Raw genomic sequence first — 19,166 nt, forward strand, 5'->3', positions numbered from 1 at the left:
GACGAGCATACTGTGCTGAGTATTTGTATTAATGGATAGAAAATAAAAGAGTGCAACCTACGTAAGGAGAGCATGTGACAGTTCTCAGAGGGTTCTCAGTCTTCCTTCACATTTCCTGTATAAGTCTCAAACTACTCAAAGTTTCTCTCCACTGTACAGACAAGATTTGTCTTTGAGAAGCAGTTTTTTACCAGCGGTCCTCATCCTACATCTGTGGTGGAGCCATTGCATATCTTGGATTATTAGAGGATCAGGAAACTGGCTGGTGAGTGCCTGGTAAACAAAGATACAGACTTTGAGCTTGGCCTGTAGGTCTGACCAGCGTTCAAAGCAGAAAACAACCCACATGAACTTACCTCAGACTGTAGATGAATACGTACAGCATCACATTCTGTGTTACCCTCTCTCTATTAGGAAACAGTAAGTTTAAACCAAAGTGTATTACCCCACTGTAATCCAGATGAGAGGCCAAAAAAAAGTGCATGAAACCCAGGTCTGATTATCATCTACCAGCACAAGACACTGTATGGTAGCCAGATGGAAACCATAAACAGCAGTGCTTAGAGATACTGCTGTGTGAAATCCTCAGGGACCTCACTCACAACCATTCTTCACACACTGCTCACAACCAGATTTAATTCTTTGCTATTTTCTGCCTTCAACAAAAGGAACTGCAGTCTCTTGCTGAAACTCCCCGTGCAGTTTCAATTTATGGGCTCTGTCTGTGGTGCAGATTAGAATTTCATACAACCATGGAAGAATATGTTCCAAGTAAATTAAAAAAGGGTACCAAGTAGCACTGCAAAATGGCACATGAGAAACAGGTAAGAAGGACATTGGTAGAATTCATTGTTTTCCTGAACTGTTTGAATATTTTCCTCTTCCAAAGCTGCATTCAGGAGACTCAGGCTCAACCTCTACAGTGAAACCTTAAGTAAATTACTGCTTTTATGCAATTTATCAAAAAGCAGTTGATTTCCTTCTGTCTTTGGCAAACCTGAATCATTACAACTTCCTCATTTGTCACAAAAATGGTCTACGTAAACTAGCAGTTCCCACCAGAATGATGCATTCTCTCTGCCATATTTTATTCTGCTTTTACAAAATGTGCCACTACAAGCACATCTTAGTGGCAATACACTGAGGTTTGAATCTTATTTGGGAAAAAGATCAATACATCAGCTGATGCAAGGGTTGCTTCCATCAGCTGACAATACTATTTTGCATGTTTCTCTAATGTAATTAAATGAATAGGGACACTAAATGTACGAGTTAGTAATAATCTCATATCTATGTATGTCAAGAAAAAACTTAAGATTGTAAAGTCCAAAAAGATGCAGTCTTTCTCATTATGTCTTCTGTATGCCTACAGATTTTACAGAAATGCACCTTGCAGAAACTTACCTTCCATAAATAAAAAGCTTTACATACAGAAGTCAAGCTCTGCAGAAATCTTGATTATGGCATAATATGTAAATTGGTGCTACTGAAAAACAGAGCACAAGGTCAAGGAAATTGTAAATCTAACTCATTTACTAAGTTCATTCAAGTATTTTTGAAATTAGTACAAATATTTCATTTACATTGCATCACTAACAGAGTTGGCACCACAGCTCCTCTACTTGGTATGCAAGCATTATCTACATCATCTGCTCTTAAAAAAAATAAAATTAGAAATTTCATGATTTGCCTAATGTCACATAGCAGGAGACAAAAATCAAATCCTGTTCTATGACCACTTGACATTCAAATCTCTTCATTATCTGCTTCCTAGTATTCCTCTCCTATCTTATCAACCCCTCCTCGAATACCCAACTTGAGTCCTCCAACTTCTTGTATTTTTGCTTTTATCACCCTGTTCACTCTTTCCTTTCATGCAGCTAATACATTTGGACTTTCTTCTCTAAGACTCGACAGAGCTTCTCCTCTATCTGTTAATGCATAGCTTAAAACACGCTCCTTTGTGACTGTCATGGCCAATGCTCAGTCCTTACCCATACCTACAAAGAGTTTTGCAGCCTATCTCACCTAGTGCAGTTGAGTTGCCAGCACACAACTAAATAACAAGTCGCCTTTCTCCAATGAGCTGAAAAAAAACTCCTCTTACTACAGAAGAGCATTCACTGTCGTGACTTCAAAATAAATTAATGCAAACAGCATGTTGTTAACCATCTTTATACTACTATTCATTTAAGCAATTTCTGAATCCTTGCATTTATTACATTTTTGACCTAATCTGTCAACCCCTTTAGGCTGAAAGTACATCTTTCCAGAGGTCTTTAAAATTCCTGATACTGCCAATACTCAGTGGCAATGTAAAATAAATAAGCTTTATTATAAAATCATGAAGTCTGTTGTACAGTAGAATGAGAGGGAAGGAATATATTTTCAGTCAAGCGTGTCTGCACTGGTACATTTTCATGATCATTTTTTCATGGCCAATATGATTTTTTGAGATTAGAAACAAACTGGCATTCCTATGTATCTTTTCAGTTTAGAGTTAATAAATAGAATTTTCTTGAGAAACTGTTCTTTAATTGTTTATTTATATATATATATTGATTTGTATATATATATGTGATAGTTGTATATATATATGATTTTGTATATATTTGTATATATGTTATATATACAAATATATACAAAATTATATATATATATACAAATATATATATATATACAAAATATATATATATGTATTTGTATATATATATATATATACAAAAATCAAAAAGATTACTTAAAGAAATCAAAATAATTGATTTTTCAAAAATACTATTTACAGAACCACAGAATTGTCTAGGTTGGAAGAGACCTCAGGCTCATCGAGTCCAACCTCTGACCTAACACTAACAGTCCCCACTAAACCATATCACTAAGCTCTACATCTAAACGTCTTTTAAAGACCTCCAGGGATGGTGACTCCACCGCTTCCCTGGGCAGCCCATTCCAACACCTCACAACCCTCTCAGTAAAGAAGTTCTTCTTAATATCCAACCTAAAACACCCCTGGCGCAACTTTAGCCCATAATTTAATCTCAGACTTTAATATACTTCATTGTTGTAAAGCTGTAATGTACTTCAAGAGAGGGAAGATCATGCCACCTGTCTAGAGAGTTCCTATTACTCTGGTTCTCTACATTTTTAAAACTATGCCTGAGAATACATTCATCTCTTATGTGACATGTTTTTTAAGGTGCAACAAAGATGCTGCTAAGAATGACAGCATTAAGAAGGATGCAAACCATCCCATTTTTGAAGGCAGGATATGGATCTCAAGTTTTAAAAAATCGTGGAGATGTATTAGAAAGTTTGGATGGGAGTTTACACTTTGCCTTTAATACAGCCTCCACCCACCCTGTGCTTCTTCAGTAGGCGATGGAAAGCTAAGGAGTATTTAGCCAAATGGTTCTGGAGTACCATTCATCTCACCCTGAAGCAGACACGTAAAATAGGTCAGATCAATTATGATATGGAGCAAACCCAAGTGCTGACATATGAGAAAGTCCCATTAAGGAAAAAAATTCCAAATGTTGAACATATAAAATTTAAACCTCTCCAAACAACATTCACAGCTGCAATTAAGGAGTGAAAGCAAATATATAGAGAGAGTAAAAATCATCACAAAATAACATTTATTTCCTTGTTCTGTTTGCTCCTGTAAAACATAACTTCAGTACCTACACTGCATTTTTAATCCAAGTATCACACAAACCTAATGGCTCAAAAAGTTAAAAGTAGCAGCTCTGCGGTATGTGATAGCACTGGGGGCAATTTGAAATCTCTAGCTCTTCAAGCGAAAACTCAGTCATTGCTCAAATAACCTCTACACAACAGCCAAAGATGAGAAAAACAACAGATTTTCTGATATTAGTAATTTTGCGTGAGGATTTAAATGTATTTATTCTGTTGCATTGTATTTATTCTAAAGAAAGCAATATTTGTAGGTTTATTTTAGCTTAACAATCCTGTTCTGACAGCCAGAAGATTCAAGGAATTGCTCTGTCTTAAATTGCCTACTCATATAATTCACAGCACTATTACACAGAACAAAGATGCTCTTGTTTAGTTAAAAATCTCACACCTTCATTCTTTAAAGAAGCCTTCAAATGTTCTGCTTTTTTAAACTGTCTTTGAGGTTACACAACAGTAATGGATCTTCGTAAAGCTGTCTTGACTTTCTGTTAATATTATCATCTTTTGCTTGCTTATTTCCACAACTGACTATTTTTTCAGACTTGGTTCATCTGTGAAAATAAACCAAGGCAATGAAAAACGGGTTCAGCCAAGGTTACAGTATCCTCCAATCTGGTGTAAGATCATGGTAAATCAGTAAAATATACACCTACTGCACCTCATTTCTACCTTAATCAGTTACATATCTCCACTGTGCTATTATATATTTCATATTTACATACAAATTTTATGCATGATTGTTCACTTTTATTATTTCACACTAATTTGAGGGAAAAATTAAGCTAACAGAATTAAGAAAAAAAAAAAAAGATTCTGCTGTTAATTATACATTTTTTTCTATGTGCAAAATCCAGTACCCTGGACTAGCAGCTGACAAATTCTTACAAACTGAACAGGGATGGACCTCACCGGTGTTCACTCAAAACCTCTACATTACAAAAGCATTGCAGGAAGCAGAAACCATAATTTTATGAATGGAATGCATCTTCATAGAAGAGCAGTGAAATATTGCTCCAAAATTAGACAGAGGGTCTAATAAAAAATAGTCTTTAAAACAAGAAATAAAACAAATCCTTGACCTATTCCTTTCTAATTCTAAGGGCAAACAAATCAGCTGAAGGGTATATGCAAATCCTATATTTTGCTTACTCTAAAGTCCACTTAAAGTCATTTCAATAGCTTTCACATGCTATCATACAGAACTGCTACAGATTTTTATACTGCCTCCTTCTGCATCAAGCAGAAGGCTTTAGTGATGGGATCGCTTCAATGTATAGAAAAATCCAGCTCAATATGTGAAATCTGTCTTCTGTCTTAATGTGATGTATTTTCCATTCACACATCCTCACGTGTACTGGAATCCAAAGCATAATACAAAGGCATGGCATTTTTTGTACTGCCAAAGTTATATTTGTACTTCCCATGGCTATGGGAAGCCACTGGGAGCACTTTGATAGAGACACAGACTTCTGGCTGGAACAGTTCTGAAAACACAACATTTAACCTCGTGTATTTTCTGCCCACAGTGGCAAGAAATACTTAGCACTATGCTAACAGTTACTACTAAAAACTGACTTAATTTTATTTCTTATAAAATATTAGTGTTTCGGGGGTAATGAGCAAATTCTGGCATCATTTCCAATTCAGTTTCTGGGACTAAATCTTGTTTTTTTTTAGGAGAGTTTGTGTTTAGCCACATCTAGAATATTTACCTGCTTCAGGATTGTTCTGCCTTTAGTCAAAATGCCAAAATGTTACTGTATATAAGCATTTTAAAGCAAGAGTGATTATCTGAAATCATCCCTTTCCTTTTTGCCCCACTTGCCTATTTTTTGATAATTCATCCCACAAATACCATGTGATATTGACAAAATTCCTATTGTGAAATCTGGAAAAGATTCAGGCTTTTTATCAAACCTAAAAACTATCACTTTATTGTCGCTACATTATCATCTTCCTAACAAGCTCTTTAAACTTAAACACCAGCTTAAGAGAGTTCTGGGTCAAGTTAAAAGCACAGGGAAGCTCCTCAGAGGAATCAAGTTTATATTCAGCATGGATAAGAATGCAGCAGAAAAGGTGACTGAAGTTTTTAGCAATTTCCATAATGACTTCTCACTTGCTGCATTCTGTCCTACTTTCTTTCCCCACAGCCACCCAGTGGTCTCTCTTCTGCGGAGAAAATTCTCAATTGCCTCAAAGGGAAAATTCCTAATAATTTTTAATTCTATAGCAATGTACAATTTTCATAAAAAAAAAAAAAAAAAAAAAAAAAAGCTTACATTTGCAAAAAGATGTATTTGCAGATTTAACTTTGCACCTCCTGAGATGAGACCAAGAATAAAAAGTTATTTCCAATTTCTCACATATGGAGAATAACTACACATAGATAATATATGAACTGAGAAATTGCAGAGTGAATACAAAATTCATTCATCTGGAGATTATCACAGGAACGTATATTTATTTGCTCTCTAACTACAAGATACCTGGTGTTCTCTCCTTGATCTTTAAGGTCCAGTTAAAGTTATTCTTTTGAGGGAGAGCTGGCAATGTGCATACTGGGGATCAGCTTTGGAAGAGGAGAAACAAACTCCTTCAGGTTTCTTGCAGTTGTAAAGCATCAGTTTTGGCACTAATCCTCCTTCAGAGATATGTTCGGTTAATTTGCATCTTCTCAAATGTAGGTTTTTACAGCCCATCCCAGATGTCACCAGATACCTACCCATCAGAGGAGAATGAAAACCAAAGCTTCTAACTCATCCTAAAGTGGTGTGCCATATCAATTAAGAACAAAGTAAATGACAGACAAAGTATTGTTATTGCAGAAGGCATTCCAAATAGCAGATTCAAAGTAATTTGAGGAATTCGTACCTATTCTCAATTTAAAAACCCTGCTCTAATTATCTTATCTGGCAATACCACAAATTCTTTAAGTAACCCTAAAGATGCACATGGGTGACAGCACTGTGAAATTTGTTATTACAGACTCTTCCAGTGTGTGAAATTTGGATGTTGTTAAAGTTCTCAAATACAAATGAAACAAAGTCCTGATTATATACAAATTCAAGGTATAATCAAAACTGCTTTGTAACCTACAGTGAAAGCAAAAGGGGGGAGCAGTCCCATTTCCTAAGTGACAAGAGCACTTCCCTATAGTTAAGAATATGCCTAAGTATTTGCATAGGCAATCAGAATCAAAATTAAACAGGCAGGCTTAATCATAGCTTTCAGGTAACAAACTATTATAGAAACAGCTCTCTAGTGATTTATGACACGAAAAAAAACTATCATCATAATACCTGATGCATTATTCACAAATGAAATGTGACTAAAAATAGGTGTGCATAAACAGTGTGTAAAATACAGTGGAATGAACTAGTGTTGAGAAAGTACATAATGAAATTAATCTCTTTACAACAGAGCCGCTAGTTTACTGATTGTTTACTTTCGAAGACTAGGAAGAGGAGATGCTGTGTCCGGACTCCAGCAGAACAGAGAGATGACACTATGCCAACTTCCACCTTGTCACATTTAAAGGCTATTTATTCCTAACACTCTCTCTTCCCTTTTTTTTCTGTTTTTGTGTTTCCCACATGTCTCTATCAGAATTCATTGCTTTCATTTATACACATTTGTATAATTAACTTCTGAAGCTCTACTTTACAAGCAAGTTATGTACTTTATCTAATGTGTATTCAGGAAGTGTCACATTTGCAGGCAGCAAATGGTTTCTTTTTTTTTTTTACAAACCAGGAAGGACTTTCCAAAGGTTACACAGCAATGGTGAGGCTGGTCAAACAGAGTTCTGTTAGCACAGCTGACAAAAGCTGAAGGGACTCAAGGGTGGGAAAGAAAAAAAAAAAAAAAAAGGTAAGAATGAGTCTTCACTCAACAGAAACCACGGCAGATAGATTCTTCACCTGCTGGAAAATGTGGGAGCTCCTGAGGGAAGGCTGTCTTCCAGAATGGAAAAGAGATGATGGAAAGTTGGCTAGAAAGACAATGTTCAAATATTTATTTGCTAATACCCTATCTTAAATAGAGCTAATCATATTCTATAAAAACAGCTGTAGGCAAACCCTGTTCAAACATCTGATGTCTTAAATCACCTTAAATCCAGGAACTCTGGACTAAAACCAGCAACGTCAGAAGGAACTGGACCTGCAACAGTTCTCATTTACACCAAACACTGAACAGTTCCAGGAAAACTGGTGAAGCTCTTCATGAAAGGCTGGATGTTACACTTCTGTTGGGAGCAGAGTCTTCTCATGCAGTGATGAACCCTCACCTGAAAGCCAGCTAATACTACCCTAATACAGGATGGGTAAAAAGAAAGATAAGGAAAAGATGACCACCCTGTTAAACAAGCAATAGGTGGCCAAACACACATACACCTCGGTTCACATTCTGGCACCTCCATACTGAGGCTTAAATGAGTCCCTCCCTCTGTTTACACACACTCCTATTTAATTTAGTTTCTCTCTATATAAAATTCATACTGCATGACATAAACCTCCCTAAACTGCAAGCTCAGAGAAAGCAGCACAACTATGATCCTAGTAGCCAGCTGCACAGCCAGCCCGGCACTGGGGAGCTGAAAATTTCAGAGCTCCTTCCTATCTGCTGAACTAGAAAAACAGTTCCACAACCTGAAGATGATAATGTATTGTTCTAAAATCCTCTCAGGTAATTATTTAATTAGGAAAATTTGACAACTGGGTGTGATCAGATCCTCCATTCAAGCTGGATCGGATCCTTCATAAAAGCTGTGCTCTGCTTTCTAAAATGTCAGCCATTTGACAGCTGTTTATTCTCAAGCTTGTGTGCTGTGTCCATTTCCTCCTCCCTTCCCAGTTATTTACTTTCAGATTACCAACTCTATAGAGCAGGTGTTACCCAGAGAAACAAAAGCAAATGGACAGGGAAAAAAAAAAGCCCTCAACTGTAGATCTTTGTCTGGTAGGGTGGCATAAAACCAAACACGCAGAGTACTAAAACAGCCTTCCCATTCTGCTTTTTAAATGCTGTTTGATTATAGCATTATAAATTCTATCCTGCCTAAAAGTGTAATTGCTTCCGAAGAACGTTTCATTTTTCTGTCACTCTGAAGATGGAAAATAACAGACAGCACAGAAGATCGTAGTTAACTTTGTGTTTTTTTTTCTTCAACATTTGTTTTTACTATTGTTGCATTCATTTTGAATAAGCAACTTTTATTGCTGCAATTTGCCCATGGAAGTCATCCCCTGAATGTAATGCATGTTGGTAAATCATAACTAAGAGCTGACCCAGTTAACCAAAATAAACCTTCAGATAGGTAGTGCTAACGAGAGTATTTTAAAATCTTTGGAATTTCAGTTCACACGGAAATTTCATTCAGTTCAAGGAAAGGGAACATTGCAGAACTGGACCCCAGATTTTAAGTGTTGCAAAAAATAAATAAACAAAAAAAAAAAAATGTTTCTTAAATATGAATCAATATGATCAAATGAAATCAAAAATCTAAACGGAAAACACTCTGCTGAAGAATTTTTGGGGTTTATCGCTGTCAGCCAAGTCACTAACTCCAAGATGTGTTCACCTTCATTCATTTGCTTGATATTTACTTTGGGATCTTGTCTTCATTAACATTCGTCTATTTCCAGAAACCCATGAGAGATGCCTAATTCCCAACTTCCCCTCCTTCTTCCTTTCTTTCTTCTTTGAGGACAAAGTAAGAAGTAGGATAGTGCCTGGTGACTACAGCCTCCTCCAACAAATGGGAGCAGTCACTATAATCCATGCAGAGATGCCGTGACAGTCTTCTCAGTCTGAGAAGACATGAGGGCAGGACACAGAAGAAGCTGGGTACAATATTTTGCCAGTGTAAGAAACTAACTCCATACTGGAATACCGAGCTGTGCTCAAATCTAGAAAAGATTGCATGATAAGAGCAATAGCTCACTGAAGATGTTTGATAGCCTAACATCTATCATATCAGATAGCAAATAAAGCATTCCACATTCCAAAGTATAAATTATAACAAATCATTCTGCAAGAGAAATACACCATGATGTCCATATTCTTTAAAAATAGAATTAACATTCACATTCTTTGGTGGTGTCTTATCTCCATTAATCACAGATTATCATCCTTGCTGCTGCGTTTATAATTCACATCTGAAGAGTAAATAGAATATGAAATCTGACTTCCAAATCCTTTCTGACAGAGAGCTCAGGTTAATAGGAGACTCTCCTTTATAAGGACAACCCAAGTCAAAGTTTCATGCTGTGGAGAATTCAGGGGCACTATCAGCATAAAACAGTTCTATCCCCAAATGCACCTCCCTGTTGCCATTTCAGGGATACCAGCACTAACATCAGTCCTGCTATAACTCATGAAAGAAGCTGTGACTTTTTTTTTTTTTTTTTCATTTCAGCAAAACCAATACCCTGTCCAAAGGCAAGATCAAGCATTTCCTGGCAGGAATACCATAAACAGTTGCTACTGCCAAACATTCTGTATTGCAAAGCTGCTGCCTGGTAATAGTTGAAAAAACACAGACCATTTCTTAGCACACAAACTCGTCATCAGGCCTGAGGATGAGACCTTCACCTTCCAAGTAAAGCAACTGTCAGAAAGAACTGCTCTGAGTTCAGCTGAATTGTATTAACCACCTTTAGAAAGTTTTAGGGGAAAGATAGCCCTTCGGTGCAGACCAGAATGTTAATAAGGAAGAATATCTTTAGCCCTCTTAGGACAGCAAGAGATAGACAGGTAATTATCTCCTGCAGAATAATGGGAACAGAAAATGTTGATGTGCCAGAAATCCCAAATATCTATCTTTCAGCACCAAAGATTGATTTTGGTAAGGTATTTTGTAGAATGTGTTGAGGTGCAAGCCTGAGAGATCAAAGACAAATGGGGAGGAGGGTAAACAAGTTTTTTACATGTGTCTGGGTGTTCCTGCCTTTTTCTGAATTTTGTAAGCTCATTATGTAATGCATGCTTGGTCTCACTTGCATTATTTTCTCTGAGGGCATCTGGAAGTATATTACATTTTGGGAGGCATGTACATCCTTCTGCTTTACCTTGTACTTGTTGGCTCTGATTTCAAGCTTATGTAACCATCATTGCGTGCTGTTAAGCTATGACTGAAAGAAAAGACCTTACACCCACTACAGCCAGCTGTACTTCCCTTAAAACTTCTAGTTACTGATTTTTACACCTTAAAATAGCTTGTTTTATCAACTTATTAGTTTGAGGCAAAGTAGGTATGCAATGTTATGTGCTAACTACCGGTTGAGAAAGGCTGTGCATCAGCAGACTGTTTAGTACTTGTCAAGTATGTTGCACTGAAAGAAACTCTAGAAAAAAATAGGATGCAGTAATTTCCTAAGCTACTTTACTTCTCAAAAATTCCTTCTCAAAAGGAATAAATTCTATAAAGCTAAGCCTTGCTAATCTTTTCAGAAAAAAAGTTTTTTAAGTTTTTGATGAGCACAGCTGTTCTGAATGCCCTACTGTTACTGGGAATGCTATAGTGTATTATTGACACTGTGAAATTGTTGAGATAAAAATAGAGTCATCCCAACCCCCCTCAAAGCAAAGGCCCTAAAACTCACATAGGAAAACTCAGTAATCCTACAGACACATTAACCTCCGTGCCCTTCATGCTCTCTCTTGACTGTCCAAAACTAGGAAGTCCCATGGTGCCTTCCTTCAGCTCTCCCACCACCAGACTCCCCCACATTTTTCTATCATCTTACCTGCAGACCATTTACCTGCTCATTTACCTGCTTTATTTCCTTTACTCACTCAGTCCAGTCTGCGCATTTCTTCCATCTCATTCATAGGTCACTTTTATCTGTTTGCAATTACCAGAGGTGACTGTCTCAAGGAAAAAATTTTCCAGGTCTAGTGGAGTCCTTCAGCAGCATTACTCATTTCAGCCCCTTATGTGACAAACATGCTTGACAAATCACAGGACCTTCCTAACCAGCTTACTGGTGAGACCTACACATCTCAAAGTCATGCCTGTGGTTTTGAAGTAATACAGGAGGTGATCCTCACCCAACCTACCTTCACTTTAAGCTAAGTCATTAGGCTCTCTTCACTGGGGGAAGAAAGGTGAATGACTCCCCAGGTGTGCTTGCCTTTCCCCAAGCATAACCTGAGCGTCTGATTTTTGCATTGTTATGATGCAATACCAACCACGTAGATATTTATAGCCAGAGAGATAGTCTCCCTGTCCTGGGAATCTTACACAACAGAGGACAATACCAAGTGGAAAGGAATAGCTGCATTCTGGGAGATATTTATCTGACCCGTGTTAGCTATGTACATTTGGGAAAGAAAAATTGAAATGTATAAACTAGATCTAGGTTAAAAGGTACCTGGAGTGATTAGCTCAAATAATCACATTTAGTTAGACGAATCCCAGCTCTCACGTTAGGAGAACTTCATCCTTCTTTGCTATCCCCAGACAACTTTTCACAGTCTACACACATTACCTGACTCCCCTGTGGCCATAGGTTTGGCCTAAATGAATGAACTGATGTTTCTGCTTTTCCTTCCCGTCACCTTGCCTCATTTTCTCATGCCTCCATCAGGCCCATTGAACATCTCAATTTTGCTGCTGCGTTTGACTGGCTCCTCTATGAGAATGAGTAACCCCATCGAGTCATCAGTTTACATATTTGTAGAGCCTATACAACATATTAATCTTCATTCATGACCTTCAATTGCAATGCATTTACTTTAATACCTCATTTCTCATTTCCTTTTTTAAACATCCACATTCCCCAAATGCCTCTACTCCTTGGCCTCTCTTCTGATTGTTCCCCTGAAAACATGCTGTTTGTCTCTTCTTCTTCTGCATCTTCACCTGCTTGTTCTTCACCTGCAAACATAAAGTCATTTCACCAGCAACAATATTACTTAACTTCCTAAATTTATCAAGAATGACCATGCTGAGCCTGACCAACGGCACATCCAGCTCAGCATCCTGTCTTCAACGGAGATTAGCAGTGGCCTTTCCCTCTTGGATGCTTTCCATCCTTTGCCAGCTTTATCACCAGGACCAGGTTGATCTTTCCTTCAGTCTTCATTGGATGCCCTCCTAAATCTGCTTGTAAACACTAACACGGATTTTAGCAAGACCTTAAATATCCGGTACTTGTAAGAATAGCTTCAGAGGTTTTTCAAAATTTTAGGCTTACAGTGAGGTCAAAACATTTATTGTTTTGAGGAAGCTGGCATATATACTATTTTGGGCTTCCTTCCTGTGGATTTGGATATATCTGACCAAAGCCAATCACCTAAATGTAAGATCATATTCTTATGCTCTCAATGTAAACCTGATCAACAAACCTCAGCTCCCCACTTATCAGTGGCCTCCACTGCCTTCAGGGACTGCAGTTGCCCTTTTCTCACTGAGGGCAGTCTCTCCACACTGATGTTTAAAAACATTGCTGTTCACTGTGGCAAAGTTCACAGGCAACTGATTATTTATCATCAACGTGTCAACATCAAATACCCTTTGCTGTTAGCAGAACTGCCCACGTATTCCAGGATCTAACAGCTAAGAGTAACCTCATTTCCTCTTGGTAGACTGACTGATGGCATGGCATGATGATGGTACAGTATGATGAAGTTTTGGGGTCTGGTATTCTTCCTCGGTAACAAAAAAAGAAGTAAGACAAGTAGAAATACTATTTTACTTCACCAAACAACAATGAGAAATGTTTAAGTATGCTCAGGTGCGAAGCAGAAAGGAGCTTGTATTTCCAGAACTTCATCTGTTTTCTCTCAATCAGGTAATCAGATAAAAGAAGAAAACCTCTCTAGAAATCCCATCCTATGGACAACCTCCAGAACACCCTGCAATGACTTCCTTTTACCTATAAATGAATTAATTCACTTCCTGTCTATTTGACCCTCTCAACAAATACAAGTCAGATGACAGTAAAAGAAGGTGTGGACAATACATTTCAAGTTGGAAAGGATAGTGTAGAACAGTGGTGACCTGATGCCAAAAAAATCCATGCATATTCTTATCTCCTTTTTAATTGAACTAGCAGATACACATACCTTGGTATCAAGATAGACATAAGCATTGCTTTTTAACATGACTGCTTACTTAGAAACGTTTCTAGAATACAAGAAAGCAAGTAAATACTTTTGATGAAGGGAAAATTCTTGCATTGAATCCTTCACTTTATGAGTACATAGCACTGTCTTACTTAAATTATTGTCTTGTTAGGTTTCTTTGCTACCATTGTACCATAAATTACATATCATTGATAATTATATCAAAGCAATACGATACCAAAATAACTCCGTGCCTATAAGAAGTCCCAAATTACTCTGTCATGGCAAAGTCAAGCAATTCTATCTGCTGAACAGATGGTAACACTAATTCCCAACTTTCTCAGCCAGTTGCTGCAAGACTCAACTGGAATTTTGATCCAAATGCTGTGGAAGTCAATGGGAAGGCTGACATTGACTTCAGTGAGCTACAGCTCAGCTCAAAGTTGTGGCAGGAAGAAAAATTTAAGTCTGGTTTCAGCCATGGCTCTCCAAGATAGTTGACAATGAGAAATGAGAACAATAGTTAAGTTAATTTTGTCATGGTAACATCCACCCAATAAGAACTAAACCAAGATCCACATTTTTGCCATTCCCCATGCAACAGCCACAGGCAAAGGCTCTCTATCACGACATCCTTTGCATCATATCTGAAGCACTGACTCAAAGCCAAAGGTTTTCTATTTTGTTATTTGTCCTACTATTTACTTCATCCTTTTGTAATGTAAGAATCCACACTGAAGAAATTCTTTCCACCATTGGTAAATAAAATCCCTGTTCTTATTTCTTACTTCTGTTCAACTACAATCAAAGGAAATTCCTAACCTATGCTGAAATTATTTCTTTCCACCATTAAACATTCACACTGCACTTTTTGAGAGTCCTACAATTTACATGCAACGTTATATAAAAGTCTTTGAGTAAAGTCAACCTCATTTAAATTCTAATGAAATGTAACACGCTCACAGCTATGGATTTGAAAGAATCTTACATGTTTATAAGATGAAATTTGACCAACTTGTCTTTTTGTTAGTTAAAAATTAAAACCGTAGGCATGCAACTGGCAGAAATTTGCAAATGATGATTTGAATACAACTTTGAAGGAACTTCTTACATGGTTCATGGAACAAATGCTTCTAGAAATTTCCACAGCAGTACACATTTAAGAAGAAACTTCAGATTAAAAAAAAAAAAAAATCAGGATGATGAGCAGCACAAAGGATTAATTTCTATTCCCAAAGTATACTCGCATTCACTGAAGGTTATACGCATCATTTTACACATTAGAGGTCAACGCAAAGGCACTGCAGCATGCCCAGACTTACTCTCTTTACCAGTATATATCAGAATGATATATGGTATATACCAGTATATATTGGAATGACTTCTACTATAAAGTATTTTAGGACTAATGAAATAATTTGATAATCAATGTTCACAGTTTACTTTGGTCTCTACTTCACCCAGCATATCTACTACAAAAATTAGAAGTTTAACTATGAAGTTTAAATACGAAAATTTTAAGTTTAACTTATTCCTCAGCATAATCATCTGCTAATAAAAAAGTTACTTATAAAAAAAAAATCTATACAGCCATCATTACAGGAGCAGAACAATCCAAGTCTGAAGAATTTAGCAGGCATAATTGGGATAGATTGTTTACAGAAGATTACTTTGTAAAACACTTTTTAAAAAGTTCCACAATCTCAAATGGATTGTGTTTTATAAACAAATAAAGATTAATTTAGAATATTAAATTCCCAGTCCTGCTGTTTCACCAAAGACTAATGAACACTAAAATGTACTCGGTGTATTTTTTGTTGTGGAAAGATAATATCTTTCCTGGGCTAAACCTGGGAAAGAGGCAGAGAGAGAAGGGCCATACTTTTCCTTATTTGTTCACATTTTAAAAACTACTATAAATGTCAAGAAATGGAAGAAGCAGAAAACAATATGTGCTCTTGTTGAGAATAGCATCTTATAAAAACACCTCCTCACAGGAACAATCTACAAAGCCTCATGAATTATACAGGCAGAAGAAGCACAAATCCAAAGATACATTATTTTATTTAATTATGACTTTAAAACTTCCAATTTCCTAAACAAGTTTGTAAGTATGTGACAAAAGAAACAGATCGCCATTTGGAGATGACTACCATGATGGGAAGCACAGAGAAAAGTTGAGGGAAAAAAAAAAGACAAAAAGAACAAAATAAGATGAAAACACCCCATCAAATAATAAAGATCATAAACTTCTACTTCAGAATCAGCTTTTAGGAAGACTTTCTGAAACACTTAATAGAAACAAATTAATACAAAAAAAAAAAAAAAAAAAAAAAAAAAAAAAAAAAAAACTGTTTCTGTTACATGGCTTTTAAAGCAGTTTCCAGCACGTGTTATAGAGGTTTTATAATGCATGTGTTTAATTTTCAGTTAAAGAAAATGGGACTGTCCAAGAAGAAACTAAATGGGTATCTTCCACCTATAACCATAAAGAATCCCCAGACTCAGATACCTTGTAAAATTACATTTGCATCTCCTCTTTGTGCCTAAAAATTGCAGTCTACAGTTGTATGGAATCTACTATAATAGATAGTTCGAACTCGAGATTACTAAGATTGGTAACACTGGTCGATAAAAGAAAGAAGGGAACTCTAAAAGAAGGGACAGCTAAAACTGTTTCAGTTTCAGCAATGCAAACATTTTCCTGTATCTTGTCAAATGCAATAAACCCTTCTTGTCACATGCAATAAACCCAGAACTGTGAGATATCAGATATTTCCCCATCCCAGACAGAAGTAGAAAGGTTGAACTTGCTTCACTGCTATTGACAGATCTCTGAACCATACCTCCTAGACCACCGGATTCACTGTGTAAATGCAGCCTGCTCTGCCCCCACTCCTTTCCAAGGACAGCCTTTACAGGCTGGCAGGCATCCTTGCTGAGGCAGAAGCACAGGGAAGCTACAGGGAAGTGACAAACACACAAACATTGCTTTGTAGCTACAACACACTGAAAAATATTTTGTGACCCAGATTGATTGGCAGTTCATGTTCAGGGAGAGTGAATCAAAATCTGGCTAGTTTGAAAGCACAATGCATAACCCAGCACATTATTATTAAACATAAAAATTGCAGCTCTTACTTTCAGTATTTTTATGCAAGCTTTCTCCCCAGAAGATTAGGAGAAACAGTCTATATCTATAGCAACCAGGAGAGAGAGAAGGAAAGGAAGGGTATATCCAGTCCAAAATGTTTCTCCTTAAAACCTTGCATCACCACCTTCACTAGAGCAAGCATTTAATAGATCATTTTTATTGCCACTTGACTCAAGCCTCATTTAAAAAAAAAAAAAAAAAAAAAAAAAGTCAGCTGATTTTAATTCTTCCTTAATAAACAGAGCATACATGAGGATACTTTTGTGAAAGGCTTGCTTTGTTACTGAAAGTCATTTTATATTTTGTCTTCTGAAGAAAAGGTTTCTTAGAGACAGCTAGTTTAGCTTTCACTCTCTGATCTCCATAACCACTCTAGGTAGCTCTTAAACTGGGACAAAAAACAAGTTACGACCTTCTTGGTTTAAGGTGAGTTTGGGGAAGATACTGCAAGTGAAGTGAGACTGACTGTGTTAACACGTATCGTTGGAGACAATTCTGGTGAGCCTCAGTGCAAGGGGAGGACTGACTGCCTGGGAGGGTCACAGGGGAGAACAGCATCGACCCTGAATGCACGGAGTTTGTTTTCAGGACCCCTCCTTGCTCATGAGGAGGATTTTAGCAGGTGGGGAGTTCTCCTCTAGATGTCAAATCCAGAAGGTGTCCTCTAAAAGAGGAGGGGGTTTGTCTGGGCACATCTCAGCAGAAGGAGGCTGCTTAATGGTCTTCGTGGGGTTGGACTGGGTATATTTAGATGCCTCTAAACCACCCTTAACCACCTCAGCCCTGCTGATTCCCACCTCCAGCAAAATGACTGAGCGGTGGTCACCCCCAAAAGCCGTGGGTCTGTGGCCTAGGGTTCTGCATTTTCCTCAGCTGGGGCGAGGGGCAAACGCTTCAAGGCTGGCTGCCTCCCCACTGCACCACCCCGACTTCAGGGGCCTCGCTGGAACTTCGCAGCGCTGAGGGGAGCCCAAGAGCCTCGTCCCCCCCCGCGGTGCATCCCCCTGGGACGCGGGCGAGCCGGGAGGGAGCCGGGGAGCCCGGTGGCGAGCTGAGGATGCCGGTGGCCGTGAGGTGAGCGGAGGACGGGCGCGGCCGCCCGTGTGAGCCGGCAGCTCCCGAGGGAGGGCAGGAGGGGAACAGCTCGGCCCCGCTGCCCGCCAGCCCCCCTGCGCCCCCCGCCCCGCTCCCCACTCACCGATCCGCGCCTCGCCGGCGGAGGGCGGCTGGCTGCGCGGGGCGGCGGCGGCGACGACCTGCAGCAGCAGCAGCACCGCCAGCAGCAGCAGCAGCTGAGGGACGACGGAGCCGAGCGCCCCCATCATGCCTGGCCCATCGCAGGCTGCCTCCCCGCCGCTCCCTTGCCCGCCGCCGCCGGCCCCCCTCACTCCATGCCGCCCGCTTTCCCTTTCGCCTCCTCCCGCAGCCGGTTCAACACCCAGGACAGCGACCGCCGCCGAGCCGGCTCCGCTCCGCTCCGCTCCGCCCCGGCCCGCCCGGCGGAGGCGGGGGCTGCCCCTTCCCGCTCGGCGGCACCGCCTCCCCGCTGCCTGCTGAAGGCTCCCGGCTCCCTCCTTCCCCGCCCGGGGGCGCCCGGACCCTCGGGGAGAACCGGGGACGAGGCCTGGGGCTGCCCCCGAGCCCCTGGGGGCTCTGAGCCTGCCCCGGGTGTGAGGCGCCGGTCCCCTCATCCTCCACCTCCCGTCCCCATCCCCAGCCTCTCTGGGACTGGGAGCACTGGGTCTACCTTTGGGAGGGAGCAGCGGGCTCAGGCACAAACACGGAACTGAGGGAGCTGGGGTTTTTAGTCTGGAGAAGAGGAGGCTCAGGGGAGACCTTATTGCCCTCTACAGCTACCTGAAAGAAAGGTGTGGGGAGCTGGGGGTCAGCCCCTTCTCACAGGTAACCAGTGACAGGACCAGAGGGAAGGGCCTCAAGCTGCACCAGGAGAGGTTCAGGTTTGAAACAAGGAGACATTTCTTCTCAGAAAAAGCAGTCAGGCACTGTGATGAGTTGCCCAGGGAGGTGGTGGAGTCACCGTCCCTGGGGCAGCTCAAGGAAAGGTTGGACGTGGTGCTTAGGGACATGGTTTAGTGGGTGACAGTAACAGTAGGGTGGTGGTTGGACCAGATGATCGTGGAGGTCTCTTCCAACTTTAATGCTTCTATGCTTTTTCTGTGATTGACTACCTCTTCACTCACAAACTCTCAGTGTCACATACTGAGTCCTCAACGCAGCAATT

General features: G+C 39.4%; 1 protein-coding gene across 2 annotated transcripts in view; it reads right to left on the reverse strand.

Moving 5' to 3' along the window:
* Positions 1–18,340, reverse strand: part of PTPRN2 (protein tyrosine phosphatase receptor type N2) — a 649,793-nt gene extending 631,453 nt beyond the window's left edge. For both annotated transcript variants that reach the window (XM_084509497.1, XM_084509495.1), the window contains exon 1: positions 18,123–18,340. In XM_084509497.1, the coding sequence (XP_084365623.1) occupies positions 18,123–18,249 (127 nt within the window). In that variant the 5' untranslated portion in view covers positions 18,250–18,340. The remainder of the gene's footprint in view (positions 1–18,122) is intronic.
* Positions 18,341–19,166: the final 826 nt, after the last annotated feature.

Source organism: Aythya ferina (genome assembly GCF_964211825.1).
Source record: "Aythya ferina genome assembly, chromosome: 2".
Classification (NCBI taxonomy): Eukaryota; Metazoa; Chordata; class Aves; order Anseriformes; family Anatidae; genus Aythya; species Aythya ferina.